Source organism: Oncorhynchus gorbuscha, linkage group LG01 (genome assembly GCF_021184085.1).
Source record: "Oncorhynchus gorbuscha isolate QuinsamMale2020 ecotype Even-year linkage group LG01, OgorEven_v1.0, whole genome shotgun sequence".
Lineage (NCBI taxonomy): Eukaryota > Metazoa > Chordata > Actinopteri > Salmoniformes > Salmonidae > Oncorhynchus > Oncorhynchus gorbuscha.
Genome location: NC_060173.1, coordinates 69,832,916 through 69,850,418, shown reverse-complemented (window position 1 = coordinate 69,850,418; position 17,503 = coordinate 69,832,916). Strand labels below are relative to the sequence as shown.

General features: G+C 42.4%; 1 protein-coding gene across 2 annotated transcripts in view; it reads left to right on the top strand.

The window, feature by feature from the left end:
- dachd (dachshund d) overlaps positions 1 to 17,503 on the top strand; it is a 281,750-nt gene that overhangs the window by 129,895 nt on the left and 134,352 nt on the right. For both annotated transcript variants that reach the window (XM_046359169.1, XM_046359160.1), the window contains exon 2: positions 16,377 to 16,492. In XM_046359169.1, coding sequence (XP_046215125.1) covers positions 16,377 to 16,492 — 116 coding nt within the window. The remainder of the gene's footprint in view (positions 1 to 16,376; positions 16,493 to 17,503) is intronic.

The window sequence follows — 17,503 nt, the reverse complement described above, 5'->3', positions numbered from 1 at the left end:
CTAGTGCGTTGGACTAGTAACCGCAAGTTTGCAAGATTGAATCCCAGAGCTGACAAAGTAAAAATCTGTCGTTCTGCCCCTGAGCAAGGCAGTTAACTTACTGTTCCTAGGCCGTCATTGAAAATAACAATTTGTTCTTATTAACTGACTTGCCTTGTTAAATAAAGCTTTAAAAAAAAAGAATTAACACACATTGTCTATTTAAATTTTCGAAAATAGGTTTTAGATCGAAACAACTAGAATAAACAACATGACCGTATACTTAATTATTAAATTCCTTCCCATTACTATGAAGTTAAATGCTTCATTTGAGGGTGTGTCCCCTTTACCAACAATCCTATCTTATCTGCAGGGAAGGTAAATTGCTTGTTGTTTCCTGTCCTTCAAACAAACACAGAGATAACCTTTGGGGAATTGCATGCATATTAGAGCAACTTGATTGAACCAAATCAGAAAACATTAATTCAGCACATTCAGAGTGTTTCTATCTAAAAACGCTTCCTAACATTTATTTTTCTCCCTTTGACCGCCGAGTCAGAAGGGCAGGAACTGTGTTTTTGTTCTATCAATAGGACCTTGTTTCCATTCCTGGTATTGGTCACCACCTCAGCAAACCAATCAATGGGCAGCGCTCTGCTATCGCCAGGTGGAGAAATTAAAAATAAACCCCAGATAATCCCTCAGTTAAAAGGTTATGCGGGAGCGATAAAAACTATTTTGTTAATTTATTTACTTGCTGCACTGCCGAGATAAAGAAAAGGAACAATTAGGGAATTCTAGGTGAGAGATTTTGAAAAGGGCAATGACATTGGGTTAATATTTTATAAGGCTTGATTGGCAGAGGCCTGGAGAGGGGAAGCTTTGTTTACCCACGTAACGATTCGCTCGCTTGTTTTGGCCGACCGGGTGGAAATATTAATAAATATCTCTCTCTGTTACTCCTTACCTTTCAGAGACATCAAACAGAAGACAGAGATAACAAGGTTAATGGCTCGATTTAAACAACACAAAAAAATAGTTTGGTAAACCTGACATCTAACGCACATAAAATTGACCCAGACTGTGGCCTACATTGATAACCTAATCTGATGTCACTGTTAGATGATTTGTTAGGAACAATTTGCTTACTTGGAGATAAAGACACCGTGCTCTGGTTTATATTGATTTCTAGCAGATCACAATCACTACATTTAATGTAATTTGCGGTAAGAATAATAATCACATCATTCACCGTAACCAGATCCTGTTCAGTCGTAGCCGTTGTCGACTGGAACAGTCTGATAGGGCGGAGGAGGTATTGCTCCATGCGATCCGAAAGACTGATGTGATATCTGATGTATTGTTATTATACAGGATCACCTCATGTCTGCTTTCTTATAAAGGGGAGTGACAACAATCATTTTATTATCAGCCTTTTATTTGCGTTGTTGCATAGAAATTGGACTCGCACGGCAAAGTGAATAGTTCAGCCTTGTGTAATCTGATTGCCTGGGCAGCGAAGTGTGTTGGATAGTATCAGGTTCTGTGACGTTCGCTGTTTGGTCAACACAGACCCAGTCCATTAAAGAAAGTGTGGTGGTTCAAGGAAAGTTGAGCCACTATTTTCTTTTCACCATGGAAGCAAAACTGACAAAGGAACTTGAGAATTCCTCGATTCGTAACATATATTACTGGCCCACGCCCCTGGGGTTGGTGGTGTCCTATTTCATTTCCTGAATTGAAGCCAGAGATACAGTATGAGATTTCACTGATTATGGAGCAAACACAAAAGGAGGAGTGGCTGTTTTGTATTGATGCTTAAAGGGTTTATTATTAAAGGGACACTTCACCCACATTACAAAATGACTTACATCGCCTTCAGAGAGTATTCATGCGCCAAGACTTATTCCACATTTTGCTGTGTTACAGCCTGAATTCAAAATGGATGAATTACATTTCCCATTCATCTACACACAATACCCCATAATGTAAAAGTGAAAACATGTTTTTAGACAATTTTGTTAGACAATGTTAAATGCAGAAATATCGACTTTACAAAAGTACACAGAGTCAATACTTTGTAGAAGCATCTTTGGCGGCGATTGTGTTAGATGTGTGATGAGCTGTACCTGGTTTTCTCCAGTCATAGCGCATTGCATTCAGGCCAAATAGTTACATTTTGTCTTATCAGACCACATAATATTTTGCCGTACGATCTCTGAGTCTGTAATGTGCCTTTTTGCAAACTCCAGGCATGCTGCCGTGGGCCTTTTTCTCAGGAGTGGCTTCCGTCTGGCCACTGTCCCATAAAGTCCAGATTGGTGAAGTGCTGTAGAGACAGTTGTCCTTCTGGCAGGTTCTACCATCTCAGCCAAGGAACTCTGTAGTTCTGTCAGAGTGGTCGTTGGGTTCTTGGTCATCTCCCTCACCAAGGTCCTTCTTGCCCGGTTGAAAGTTTGGTCGGACGGCCAACTCTAGGTCTGGGTAGTTCCATATTTCTTCCATTTCCCAATGATGGAGACCACTGTGCTCTTGCAAACTTTCAACACTCTAGAAATTGTTTTATACCCTTCCCCAGATAGGTGCCTCATCACAATTCTACCTCGGAGATCTACCGACTTCATGGTGTAGTTTCTGCTCTGACATGCGCTATCAACTGTGGACCTTATATAGACATGTTTTTATTTTCTAAATCATGTCCAAACAATTGAATTGACCACAGGTTGATTCCAATCAAGTTGTTGTAGTGACATCTCAAGGATGATCAAAGGAAATTGAATGCACCTGAGCTCAATTTGGCATATCAAAGGGGTATGAATACTTATGTAAATTAGATATTTCTGTATTTCATATTCAATATATTAGCAAAAAAAAATGTTTTCACCTTGTAGTTATGGAGTATTGTGTGTAGATGGGTGAGAAAAAAATGTATTTCATCCATTTTGAATTCAGACTGTAACACAACAAAATATGGAATAAGTCTACAGTGCCCTGCAAAAGTATTCACCCCCTTGTCATTTTTCCTATTTTGTTGCATTACAACCTGTAATTTAAATTGATTTTTATTTGGATTTCATGTAATGGACATACACAAAATAGTCCAAATTAGTGAAGTGAAATTTAAAAAATAACTTGTTTTTAAAAAATCTGAAAAATAAAAAACAGAAAAGAGGTGAGTGCATATGTATTCACCCCCTTTGATATGAAGCCCCTAAATAAGATCTGGTGCAACAAATTACCTTCAGAAGTCACATAGATTGCACACAGATGGACTTTATTAAACAAATTAAGTGGCACATGATCTGTCACATGATCTCAGTCTATATACACCTGTTATGAAAGGCCCCAGAATTTGCAACACCACTAAGCAAGGGGCACCACCAAGCAAGCGGTACCATGAAGACCAAGGAGCTCTCCAAACAGGTCAGGGACTAAGTTGTGGAGAAGTACAGATCAGGGTTGGGTTATAAAAAATATCCGAAACTTTGAACACCCCACAGAGCACCATTTAAATCCATTATTAAATAATGGAAAGAATATGGCACCACAACAAACCGGCCAAGAGAGAGCCGCCCACCAAAACTCACGGAGCAGGCAAGGAGGGCATTAATCAGAGATGCAACAAAGAGACCAAAGATAACCCTGAAGGAACTGCAAAGCTCCACAGCGGAGATTGGAGTATCTGTCCATAGGACCACTACCACCATAGGGGCGGCAGCGTAGCCTAGTGGTTAGAGCGTTGGTCTAGTAACCGGAAGGTTGCGAGTTCAAACCCCTGAGCTGACAAGGTACAAGTCTGTCGTTCTGCCCCTGAACAGGCACTTAACCCACTGTTCCCAGGCCGTCATTGAACATAAGAATATGTTCTTAACTGACTTGCCTGGTTAAATAAAGGTAAAATTAAAAAATAAAACATTTACGGAAGAGTGGCCATAAAAAAAGCCATTGCTTAATTTAAAAAATTTGCAAACATGTTTGGTGTTCACCAAAAGGCATGTGGGAGACTCCCCAAACATATGGAAGAAGGTGCTCTGGTCAGATGAGACTAAAATGTAGCTTCATGGCCATCAAGGAAAATGCTATGTCTTGTACAAACCCAATACCATCCCCACGGTGAAGCATGGTTGTGGCAGCAACATGTTGAGGGGGTATTTTTCATCAGCAGGGACTGGGAAACTGGTCAGAATAGAAGGAATGATGGATGGCACTAAATCCAGGGAAATACTTGAGGGAAACCAGTTTCAGTCTGCCAGAGATTTGAGACTGGGACAGAGGTTCACCTTCCAGCACCACAATGTCCCAAAGCATACTGCTAAAGCAACACTCGAGTGGTTGAAGGGTAAACATATAAATGTCTTGGAATAGCCTAGTCAAAGCCCAGATCTCAATCCAATTGAGAATCTGTGGTATGATTTAAAGATTGCTGTAGCGTAACCCATCCTAACTTGTAGGAACTGGAGCAGTTTTGCCTTGAAGAATGGGCAAAAATCCTAGTGGCTAGATGTGCCGAGCTTATAGAGACATACTCCAAGAGACTTGCAGCTGTTATTGCTGCAAAAGGTGGCTCTACAAATATTTAGCATGTTGTGTAAATCACGAGGCAACAAGATAGGAAAAATGCCAAGCGGGGTAAATATTTTTCCAAGCCACTGTATAGCCTGATAGCAGTTTAGCAGACAAGGAGAGACTGCAATCCACACTTTGGTTTTGCTTACCTAGCCAATGCCACCAACTGCTAATATTTAAAAAAATATATGATTGAATGAAAGGAAATGTATCTGTAGGGATAGATACAGCACTTTCTTGATCAAACAAAAATCGTTGCTGCACAGCTATTTCAGGTCTCTCCAGAGATGTTCAATCGGGTTCAAGTACGGGCTCTGGCTGGGCCACTCAAGGACATTCAGAGACTTGTTCCGAAGCCACTCCTGCGTTGTCTTGTATCATGACGTTGGCCTGGGGGTAGGTTTCTGACAGTCATAAATACCTCCTCCCCCCTTTTTTCCTCTCTCTACCCTACTGATGTTACATTTGCAAAACTATTGGTTAACATAGAGATTCTGGGAACATCAAAAGGTGGGGGGAAATTAACTATATTCTGGTAATCCGAACCAACTGAACATATGCAGTGGTACTTAATGAATATGATGTCAGTTCGGTCTGAGACATTCTCATCAATGATAAGATGACATAAATTCTACAGTGGAAAGTCTACACATCAGAGTTATCGGATTCACATCGAATTGTTTTTGAATTTAAATGTTTGAATATGAAATTATTTGTGATGGGATGAAATGTGATTTTTCACGTGGCCCGCCCACGTGAAGAGACACATAAAGAGACATAGGTTGTAAACTATGAAACACACACCTCCAATAAATGTTGTTCCACTTCATGATTGTGTCCCACTTGTTGTTGATTATTCGCAAAAAAATACAGTTTTATATCTTTATGTTTGAAGCCTGAAATATGGCAAAAGGTCGCAAAGTTCAAGGGGGCTGAATACCTTACTTTTGCACTGTATATACAGTGGGGCAAAAAAGTATTTAGTCAGCCACCAATTGTGCAAGTTCTCCCACTTAAAAAGATGAGAGAGGCCTGTAATTTTCATCATAGGTACACTTCAACTGTAACAGACAAAATGAGAGAAAAAAAATCAGAAAATCATATTGTAGGATTTTTTATGAATTTATTTGCAAATTATAGTGGAAAATAAGTATTAGGCAATAATATCCCTGAATTTTTCCATTTGCACAAAAAGCCTATTTCTCTCAAATGTTGTGCACAAATTTGTTTATATAATAATAATATATGCCATTTAGCAGACGCTTTTATCCAAAGCGACTTACAGTCATGTGTGCATACATTCTACGAATGGGTGGTCCCGGGAATCGAACCCACTACCCTGGCGTTACAAGCGCCATGCTCTACCAACTGAGCTACAGAAGGACCATGAAGAAGGACCATGTTTACATCCTTGTTTCACATTTCTCCCTTGCCAAGATAATCCATCCATCTAACAGGTGTGGCATATCAAGAAGCTGATTAAGCAGCATGATCACTACACAGGTGCAACTTGTGCTGGGGATAATAAAAGCCCACACTAAAATGTGCAATTTAGTCAGACAACACAATGCCACAGGTCTCAATTTTGGGGGAGTGTGCAATTGGCATGCTGACTGCAGGAATGTCCACCAGAGCTGTTTGCAGATAATTTAATGTTCATTTCTCTAACATAGGCTACCTCTAACGTTGTTTTAGAGAATTTGTCATTACGTCCATCCGGCCTCACAACCGCAGACCACGTGTAACCACAACATCCCAGGATTTCCACATCCGGCTTCTTCACCTGCTGGATCGTCTAAGACCAGCCAACCGGACAGCTGATGAAATTGAAAATGAATATGTATTTCTCTAATAAAGCCCTTTTGAGGGGGAAAAACTAATTCTGATTCCCAGTGGGTGGGCCTATGCCCTCCCAGGTCCACCCATGGCTGCTCCCCTGCCCATAATCAATAGATTACGGTCTAATTTATTTATTTCAATTGACTGATTTCCTTATATGAACTCTAACTCAGTAAATGTATTAAATTGTTGCTTGTTGCATGCATATTTTTGTTCAGTATACATTTTTGCATGGGGTAATAGAAAATAACAGTTAACGTGACTAAATTCCACATGGGGAATTTACAGTCATGCTAAATTTATTCTAATCTAAACTCTACAGAGATGCATGGTTATTAATTATGTCCCAGATAGTCTTCATGACTATGACCACAACGTGCAGTGGCCAAATTTGATCTGTTTCAGACAATATCACCCATCCTATTTGGTTGTCGAAAAGCATTTACCACCAGGGCTGTGTAGTCCACTGCATCCCAAGCTGAAAGGCCATCCCTCTAAATCACCAGACAGATCTCCTTCTAGCCTATCTACATATTACTTCCTCTAAACTGTTCATTTCTACCTGAACCCGCATCCTCTGGTCTCCTCTGGGCCATCAGATCCAAACTTTGTCTTTGTTTGAAGAAATCCTTTTACCCATCACATGCCGTCTATTGAGGTCTTCCATAAATAATTCAGACGGTGTACAAGTGAAAGTGATGACAGCAAAACTGTCTGCTATCTCTCCCTCTCATAAGATCAAAGAGATAGTGGCTCTGTAGAAATGGGAATTATATTTCCAGATGTCCCCAGGTTGAACGGACACTCATTTGAGCTCTCTGCCCCCCCCCCTCCCTCTTCCGTTAGGTTGCATACAGGTAAATAAACCTTGCATAAAGAAAAAGGACTGAATATATTAAACTGCTGAGACAGTCGGAACTGAAACCCCGCACTGACAATTAAATCATTGTTGAAATGTCAATTGAGTTCAACCTCTACTCCTGTTGTTTGAGCATAAAACCTATTTTCTCAAAAGTAAGTAAAATGCCATACTGCTGTTGATACTCTTTTAAAAAGGGTTCCAAACGGGTACTTTGTCTATCTCAAATTATAATAATTTTTGGTTCCAGATATAATTGTTTTGGGTTCCATGTAGAACCCTTTCTACAGAAGGTTCTACATGGAACCCAAAAGGGTTCCAACTGGAACCAAAAATGGTTCTTCAAAGGGTTTTCCTATGGGGACAGCCAAATAACACTTTTAGCTTCTAGATAGTGACTTTTTGTCTCATAGTGTAGATCTGTGGAGACGATTCCATCCACATTTTTTTACACATCACGTTGATGTGATAAAATGCTATGTCTGCTAACTGGTCACCTATATAAGTGAAATATTTTCCGGCATGGGGAAGGGAACAGTACTGGTGCTTAAAATTGAAGCCAATATGTCAGCATTGTCAGGACTTATCAATTTAACTTCTCCACCAAATACACCTCTTCGCTCCTCATCCCATAAGGGAATGGGCCTAATAAAATCACTGTGCCTTATACAATCATGTGTCTTCTAAAATCACTTGTATGTTAATAACTGTTCTATGGATGTACGTGTGTGTGTATATGAATCGGTGTGTGAGGGAAAAGTGAGGGATGGTGAATATGTATAGGAAGGTGGGAGAGAATGGGTGTGTGTATGCATGCGGTATATGTTGGGCTGGTATGAATGACAGTGGATGGATAGATGGGTGTAAGTGGGTCAGATGAAGGGAGGGTGAAAAAAAGATGGAGGTTGGGACAAGCATATTTTGGGTTGGTAAGTATGGGAGGTTGGGACAAGCATAGCTTGGGTTGGTAAAGATGGGAGGTTGGGACAAGCATAGCTTGGGTTGGCAAGGATGGGAGGTTGGGACAAGCATAGCTTGGGTTGGCAAGGATGGGAGGTTTGGACAAGCATAGCTTGGGTTGGCAAGGATGGGAGGTTGGGACAAGCATAGTTTGGGTTGGTAAGGATGGGAGGTTTGGACAAGCATAGCTTGGGTTGGCAAGGATAGGAGGTTGGGACAAGCATAGCTTGGGTTGGCAAGGATGGGAGGTTAGGAGAAGCATTGCTTGGGTTGGCAAGGATGGGACGTTGGGAGAAGCATTGCTTGGGTTGGCAAGGATGGGACGTTGGGAGAAGCATATCTTGGGTTGGCAAGGATGGGAGGTTGGGACAAGCATAGCTTCGGTTGGCAAGGATGGGAGGTTGGGACAAGCTTTGCTTGGGTTGGCAAGGATGGGAGGTTGGGACAAGCTTTGCTTGGGTGGGCAAGGATGGGAGGTTGGGACAAGCATAGCTTGGGTTGGCAAGGATGGGAGGTTGGGACAAGCTTTGCTTGGGTTGGCAAGGATGTTTAAGGATGAGAGGTTGGGACAAGCTTGGCTTGGGTGGGGTAAAGGGGGAAGAAAAATGGGAGGTGGAGAGGGATGGGTTTGGCTTGGGAAAGAGTGAAGGAATGATTTAATTATCCTCGTGACTTTCAGATCTGCTGTAAAATGAATAAGAGTTCTGGACAGATTGGGATAAGATGTGGAGTCATCATTATTCCTTGTTTGTCATTATAGCTAACATTCAATGGTGGTTGTTGGTGAGAGTGGAGAGGGACTGGGATGAGATTACTGGCAGGGCATCAGACACTTTTCTGAAGTACTGTAGGTATGTGGCCTCCACTCATCTCACTTCAGTCTCTCTGTGGACCCACTCTCCCCAAGTACATCCCCACCAGCCACTATACTTTCATTTAATTTAATATAAACTTTCTAATGTATGTACACTGACAAAATCCACAGACTTTTGGTACATTAGGAGAGGAGTTGGAGTTTAAAAGCCCTAAAAAGGCATAGCGCCTCAAAGTACAAAGTGCATTATGTTTTTTGTGTGTTCAGTTAAATGTCTGCTCTGCTCACACACTCTATATATGGGTCTTTAAACAATCAGGCCAATGTGTGACATGGGGATCAACATTTCTAAATGGTTTGAAACAAAAATAAAAGATTTTCATGCAGTTCCATATGTGTACTTTGAGGAATAAAATGTAATTTATGCAAATTGACCCATAACTTCACCTATGCAACAACAGAGGCCTAGGACAGGGTTTACCAACCTTGGTCCTCAGGACCCCAAGGGGGGCACGTTTTGTTTTTTGCCCTAGCACTACACGGCCGTTTCAATGAATCAACTTATCATCAAGCTTTGATTCAGCTGTGTAGTGTGAAGGCACAAACCAAAACGTGCACTTCTTGGGGTCCCGAGGATCGAGTTTGGAAAACGATGGCCTAGGACTATACATCATTTACGCAGGGTTCATACAGACAATAGCAAGTCAAATTCAAGGAATTTCGGGGGCCTTTTTAAACTAAATAGATTTTTAGACTGAATAGATTGGATGCATGCATGGCGATCTTTCTGTGGCCTATGTGGCGACGCAGGCACACATAATGAAGCCGTTAATAGCGGTAGCATTAATCTCACTGTCGCTGTTTTTATAACGAGAAAGTGACCAGAAACCAGGTTCCTTTTTTAATGGAAGGATTTGTATGGAAAGTTGAATGAGATGTTGTCTTCCTTATAATAACCGCACAGAATTCTACTGCAACAGAGTAGGTCAACACCCTTCAATCACAAAAACTGATCAAAGATGAAGTCACAGGATAATGTATAAATTGGCTACAATAATTACAAGGACTTTTCAACCACCACATTGAGGTAGGCCTATTCCAGTGCTTGGATATCTGAGCTCCAAATGCAACTTCAAATAAGCTACTTCAAGACCCATGTATTGCTTCAAATTGCAGGTGTAACATGGAATAGAACATGTATTTGTCATGCTATTTCATTGCAAATTCATATGGTGAAGGAAAGAAAACCCACTCGGCTACATAATTTATTGTCATTATATCCAGGGCAATTCAATAGAAGAGCACAATTGCACACAGTCGACTCGGGGTCCAATCCAAGGCACAAAAACATATGAAAACATGAACTCGTGACCTTTATGCTTTCTCTTTTAAATCTACCGAGACCCTGCTGTAAATCACGCAGACAACCACAGATGATCAACCTCAATTCGCCAGGGATATTAGATCCAACGTGGATCCAGGCACAACCGTCTTCACCGGCATAACGAATGACACACCAAAATATTCTGGACATTCCTCACGAAAACCTTTTTTTATTTTACGGCACTTGGGATGTTACATTGCATGCACTATCACAACAGCTGTTAATCACTTGGCCGTCATTCGGAACAGTCCTTCCTGGATGAGATGATGACATGTGAAACGATGTAATTAAGCAGCGCTACTCCAAATGCACATCCAACAAGTATCATGCCTAATTATTGGAAGAACCACGTTAATGACAGTGTCGATTTTAGGTTTTAAGTATCAAGGAATGCTGACTCTTTCGGTTAGAAGCATTCGATTTCTCTATTGCATTTATTATTTTGGATTTGTGTGCCCATGAAAATTGTTTTCATCACATAACACTACATTTCTGAGATCTCAAAACTAACAACTGTCTGACAGCTAGATTCGGGATTGTTACAGGGTTCATGCTTAATATATGATATAATGACAATTTATTAGCCTTTTAAAATGATAAACTTGGATTAGCTAACGCTACGTACCATTGGAACACAGGAGTGATGGTTGCTGATAATGGGCCTCTGTACGCCTGTGTAGATATTCCATTAAACATCTGCCATTTCCAGCTACAATAGTCATTTACAACATTAACAATGTCGACACTGTATTTCTGATCAATTTGATGTTATTTTAATGGACAAAATTGTTTTTTTCTTTCCACAACAAGGACATTTCTAAGTGACCCCAAACTTTTGAACGGTAGTGCATATATGTCCTTAAGTAATCAGTATGAAGGAATAAATGTTGCTTACTTGTTGAGCAAAATCTAAGATGTAATGCATCCTGATGTCTTTGCTTGCTGGTTCAGTAGGGCCCCCAGAGACAACTGCAGGTCTTGACTGGTGGTCTAGCAATCAGCAACCATCTTCTGGCAGACAGACCGCTCACTCTGAACAAGCAGGAGATGCTGCTCTTGCTTCTTCGGCTTTGCTGATTTAACAGCTTCTGGCAGATTGGCAGATCTGAAGACCTGATAGTTGTTCCTCTTGCACTGCCAGGTTTAGTGCCTAGGTTTAGTGCTTGAGATGTGGCTCAGAGATTTTCTTCACAGATTTGTTAAGGAAAGACAAGCCCACCTTCACGTACCTCTGGAAAATACAGAAATAATGTGAGATCAATAAAAGTAGTGCCAATCGTGTTGGAGGTAAAGGAAATAATCTAAAGATGTTTTGTTTATGCTTTACATAACAATTGTTGTCATTGATTCGTTGTAAAGATGCCACTCCACTGCTTTTGTCACAAGAGATGGCAGCAGCTTCCCACCAAAGTGATTGTGGTATTATTATTGGATTATCTTCTGCATAGTTATTGATGAAGTTCACAACTCGCTGCAAGTCCTCATACTTCAGGTGTAACTTCAGGTGTAACCTGTGCTTGCTTGGGACAGCTCTCGCTTTGATAGGAGGCATGAGACCATTCTCCTTGTATGACTGGTGGAGGAGAGTCAGGTGTGTTCTACAGGTCTTTCTGATGGGAGGTATTAGACCATTCTCCTTGTATGAGGAGAGTCAGGTGTGTTCTACAGGTCTTTCTGATGGGAGGTATTAGACCATTCTCCTTGTATGACTGGTGAGGAGAGTCAGGTGTGTTCTACAGGTCTTTTGATGGGAGACATTAGACCATTCTCCTAGTATGACTGGCGGAGGAGAGACAGACGTGTTCTGATGCTGAAAGACAAATTCCAAATACAAATATGTAAGCATTATTATACAATAGATGGCTGTAATCACCGTCAGACACACCTGGCTAACTTGATGGGTCATGTAAGCATCCGGCGAAGTGGACTCTTTTGTTTAGACATGCAAGCTAAACAATGAACCATAATCCTGATCCATAGAGTATTAGCAATACAAACGGATTGTCATAGCTAGCTAAAGTTAACCAAAGAGGTAAAATGTTAGCTAGTTAGCTAGCTAATGTTAGGCTATAACTAGCAAATCAATTGGCTCTCTGAGATAATATTACTACACACATCATACACAATGTTAGCTAGCGAGCCAGAAACCTAACGTCAGCTAGCTAGCTAACAGTAAGCTTTAACTTTGAGCGCTATGAGGGGCATCCTGGGAGTTATTGTGGGTTCCTACTCCAATATTTGCTTCTCTTCGAGCTGCAGGCATCAACATTTCCCACTGAGCATTCCAGAGTGGCATATGTCATCGCCTTGCTCTCAGGACAGGCTCTGGCCTGGGCCACGGCCATATGGGAGCAGCAATCAGACATTTGTTTCAATTGGAAAAGCTTCACCCAGGAGATGAGGAGGGTTTTTGATTACCCCATCAGTGGCAGGAATGCTGCTCAAAGACTCATTGCGCTTTGGCAGGGCAGCCGGAGCGTAGCGGATTACGCCATTGATTTTCGGCTGCTCGCTGCTGAGAGTGGTTGGAATAGAGAGGCACTTCACTCAGTCTTTCTGAACGGACTCGGCGAGGTTCTCAATGATGAACTGACTTCCCGGGACAACCCTGACACTCTGGAAGAGCTTATTGTTCTGGCCATCCGGTTTGAACACCGGCTTCGGAACGTTGTCATGACAGGACGGATGGATTCCCGAGTTGGTTCCAGTGTTTCTAGCTCTGCTAAGGGAAGTGATTATTCATTTGGGCCATTGCCTTATGCTTGGCCTGCTGGTCCGGTATCCCAAGTTCTCATTTCGGCTCTGGTTCCTCCTGATATCCTTCCGAGGAGTGGTTGCAATTGGGATGCACAAGACTTTCCGCTCTGGAGAGAAGGTGCATGATTAACGAGTAACGTTGCCAATACTTTGGACAGTCTGGACATTTCCGGGCCTCCTGTCCCGAGCTGACGGGGGACCGGGAAGACTCGTCAGTAAACGGAAGAATACTGGCGAGTCAGATACAGTCTCCAGCTGCCGACACGGCATGCACCTTGCTTCCAGCCAACATGCAGTGGGACAATGGGCAGTTGGACATTTCTGCTTTTATCGACTCTGGGGCTACCGGCTGTTTTCTGGATCGCACATTAGCTCGCCAACAGAGGCTGCCAGTCACTAAACTGGACACTCCGTTGTCGGTCACTGCACTGGATGGTCATCCCCTAGGGTCTGGGAAGGTGAAGCAACTCAGCCTATTCAGCTACGAGTTCTGGATGACCATGTGGAGCTTATCCAGTTTCATCTGGTGCCCTCTGCTGAACTTCCCCTGGTTCTTGGACATCTGTGGCTTTCCACCCATAATCCTCTGATTGACTGGCCTTCAGGAAGAGTTCTGGGATGGAATCTTTCATGCCAGTTCACCTGCCAGCAAATCTCAAGACCTTTCCGGTCCTGCTCGTCTGAAGACTTCCAACTCTAGTGTTCCTCTGGCTGGGAGTTACAAGCCTGATCTTTCCTGCGTACCTCGGGATTACTGGGATTTGGGTCAGGCCTTCGGCAAATAAAGGGCCAGCAAACGACCTCCTCACATTCCCTATGATTGTGCCATCAACCTCCTGCATCCAGGCCAGACGCTCTGGCTTCTCTACTAGGGACCTGCCTCTATGCATAGAATCTAGGATCTTGGCACCCCTGTACATTGGGACATTCAAGATTCTACGGTGCATCAATCCAGTGGCCTATCATCTTCGCCTTCCCCAGTCCGTGAGGGTTCATCCCACCTACCACATCTCCAGACTCAAGCATATGTGGTATCCAGTCCACTGGTTCCGGCCACTCGGCCTCCACCTCCGCCTCGCATGGGACAGCCAGCCTACACGGTGCGAGGCATCCTCTCCAGCCATCAGATCCGGCAGGGGGACTCAGTATCTCGTCGATTGGGAGGGTTACGGCCCTGAGGAACGGTCCTGGGTTCTGATTAGAATTATTGGGTTCACCTGGTTTAGGACTATTTAGGTCTCTGGAACTGGGTCGGTTGCTCAGATCTCTCATCTTGTTTTGTATTGTACTCATGTGCACTTGCTTTGTTATTTTTTCTGTGAATACTTCAGTAAACGTTTTGGATTTACCCTTTACCCTGCTGTGTTTCTCTGCGCCTGGGTCCGAGTTCGTACTATACTTATTGTCACAGTTTCCGTTTTGTATGTACAGCTTTGTTGTGTCAAGTCACTCTGGTCCACACTGACCGTGTGCAATGCCATAAGAATCGTCCTCCTGAAATTAGTCCATCACAGCCTTTTCCCTCTGACCTTTGTCGATAGCGCCTGATAAATTCAGGGCAGCAATGTTATTGAGATCAGTAGCAACATATTTGCAGTTCTCCATGGCTAACGTGATATATTTCAGAAGAAACTGCAGTAGAAAGGATTACACATAACGAACAGTTAATTTTATAGACACAAGATGCTGCACTGCAGAACAATCAGAAAATCATCTTTCAGCATATCCAGCCCCTCATTATCTCAGCCAATCATGGCTAGAGGGAAGGTTCCTGTCTTTTTCTGTGGCTAAACCAACTAGACTCGTAATTTAATAACTTTCTTCGTATTTACAGATGGCATACATGTTTGTTGTTAAGGCACATGAAAGTTCAAATGTTCCAGAAGGCATTTCTGCCAAAAAACACATTTTGAGAAAAAAATAAAATAAACATTCAAATGCTCTGAAAAAGTTGTGACTTGTGACATACGCCTAGTTTCCTGAAACATATTATTACGATTGAACCCCAATAGGCTTTTTGTACCTATAACTAATCCAACAAGAGTAGATATCGATTGTGATACTTATTAATAAGTGACTGAGTAAGATATGGGGGATATACATACCCAGGGAACATCAGCTCTGTAGGCCTGTTTCTGCTTCTACAACAGTAAGCCAGAGGAGTCATTTATCACTTCCAAGTCTGTGCCCCTTCTCGTTTGCAGTAATTAAAGGGGGCCCATCAGAAACGTCCAACAGGTCTGAATCACCAAATCACCTCGTCTCTCCACCACCTCCAAGCTACGGCGTCGCATTAAATCAAGCAAGAGGAACATTTCCCAAGGCAGCCAGTGGCTTTTAATTTCCTGAAGAACCTTAAAATATCATTCATTACCAGAACTACACGTGCATTATTTTTTTCAAAGTCCCATAAATCAAGTGTGGCCTGACTGCAATAATTATAACAGGTTAACATGTCATTTCCAGGCTGAGAGGGCTGCCAGAATGCAGAGGCGATGGCTAAGTTTTAGTATATGCAAACGATGGAATTCAAATAGTGTGCTGAGATAATAATACATGGGAGCAGGTAACAAGGTTTGGCCGATGAATTATGAATACAAAAGTGGTTGATCTTCAATAAAGCAAAGGCATGTACTCTAATTAGTTATGGGAAGTCTATTATGTTGGAGTGGCAGATAGCTACTGTCCTTGAAAAGGGAATTTATTTACAGTACCGTGTTGTGTTGGCTTTCTGGAATGGAAATGCATCCTGGAGTGGTCCAAAATGTTAACACCTCACACCCTCCCTTTCTCCCCCTCCCCCTCTCACTCTCTCCCCTCCTCTCATCCCCACTCCTCCATCTCTCATCCCTCTTTATTTCATCCATCTTCCTTCCCTAAATGTCTTTCTCTATCTCCCTCATCTCTATATCTCTTCTTCATCTCAGTTGTTATCCTTGTTACCTCTTCCTCCCACCTGTCATCTTTCTCTGCAACATCTCTCTTTTTCACCCTCTTTCACTTGCCAATCTCTCCTTTACTCATCCCCTCTTGTCTCTCCCATCTCCCCCGGTCTACACCTGCTTATCCGTCCCTCTTAAATCCTCCCTTTCCTTCATTCTCTTGGACTTTTTAGGGTGGAGTGGGAGAGGTTTCACAGAAGGGTATTGTGGTGTTTGTAGGTAAGTCTCAATAGAAGACATCAAAAGTTAAATCCCTTTCTCTTCTGTCTCTTCCAGCTCCAGACCAGGCAGACCTCCTAAGAGGAGCCAGAGTGTGACATCACCAGAGAACCCACACATCATGCCACACTCTGTCCCCGGCCTCATGTCCCCTGGAACATTCCCATCCTCAGGTATGTACTGTAGTTACACACAAACAGACAGGCATATACATAAGCACATGCATTTGCTTATGCTGCATGTATATACTCACACACACATTTGTACTCTTACACACACACTAAGTGTTTACACACAAACACACTCTCGCCACTGAAACAATCCTCCATACCCTCAGCATCCCCACAGCACTCCCCGCCTCCCTCGAATCGGTCCTCTTAAATGCAAGCAGAGCGAAGTGACACATGCAAACACACCACTACCAGTCGCTCATTTCAACTCTTTTACACAAAACGGATTCTAAACTCAGAGTAAGAGAGAGAGAGAGAGAGAGAGAGAGAGAGAGAGAGACCGAGAGAGACCGAGGGAGATGCCACTCCAATAAATTGTAGTGGCATCCTTTTCTCTCTGATTATTGTCAGTAGATGTTGCGTTTTGCCTTGAGAGCATTCTAATTAGTGTGATTAATTCCACTCCACTGGTGTATGTACATAGGCATGGTTGATGCTAAAGCAAGCTTTATCACCACAAGAATCAACAACAACCGTTTGTTCCCAAATACGCCCCCAGGCGAGTCTTATTGCAGCTAATGCTTTTGTTCTGTTTGTGGCTGGTTGCATTGTGACGGCTTTGATGTAAGTGCTCTGATTTACATATTTCTTTTCTCCCTTCCTTCCCTTTTTCCTTCTTTACTAATATTGTACCGTGATTAGGGTTTTCTTAACTCTTATTTTTGCTGCATTAAACCAAGCAGAAAGAAACCCTGACAACTACAGTGCATATAATTTGCTATGTTTTCTCCGCAACCTTACAAGTTTGCCTCCAAGATTTTGCTGCACTCGAGTAGTTCTGAAAAGCTCGCTGCCTTACATACGTACACATTGTCTCATCTCTTTCTTTCAAAGCCAGAATAAAAACATGCATCTGAGAAGTGTTTCAAATTGGCTACGTCCTTAATAATGGAGGCTCACAGATCAACGCCCAGCATTGAACTCTGGGAGTGTGGTGATGTCACAGACTCCATG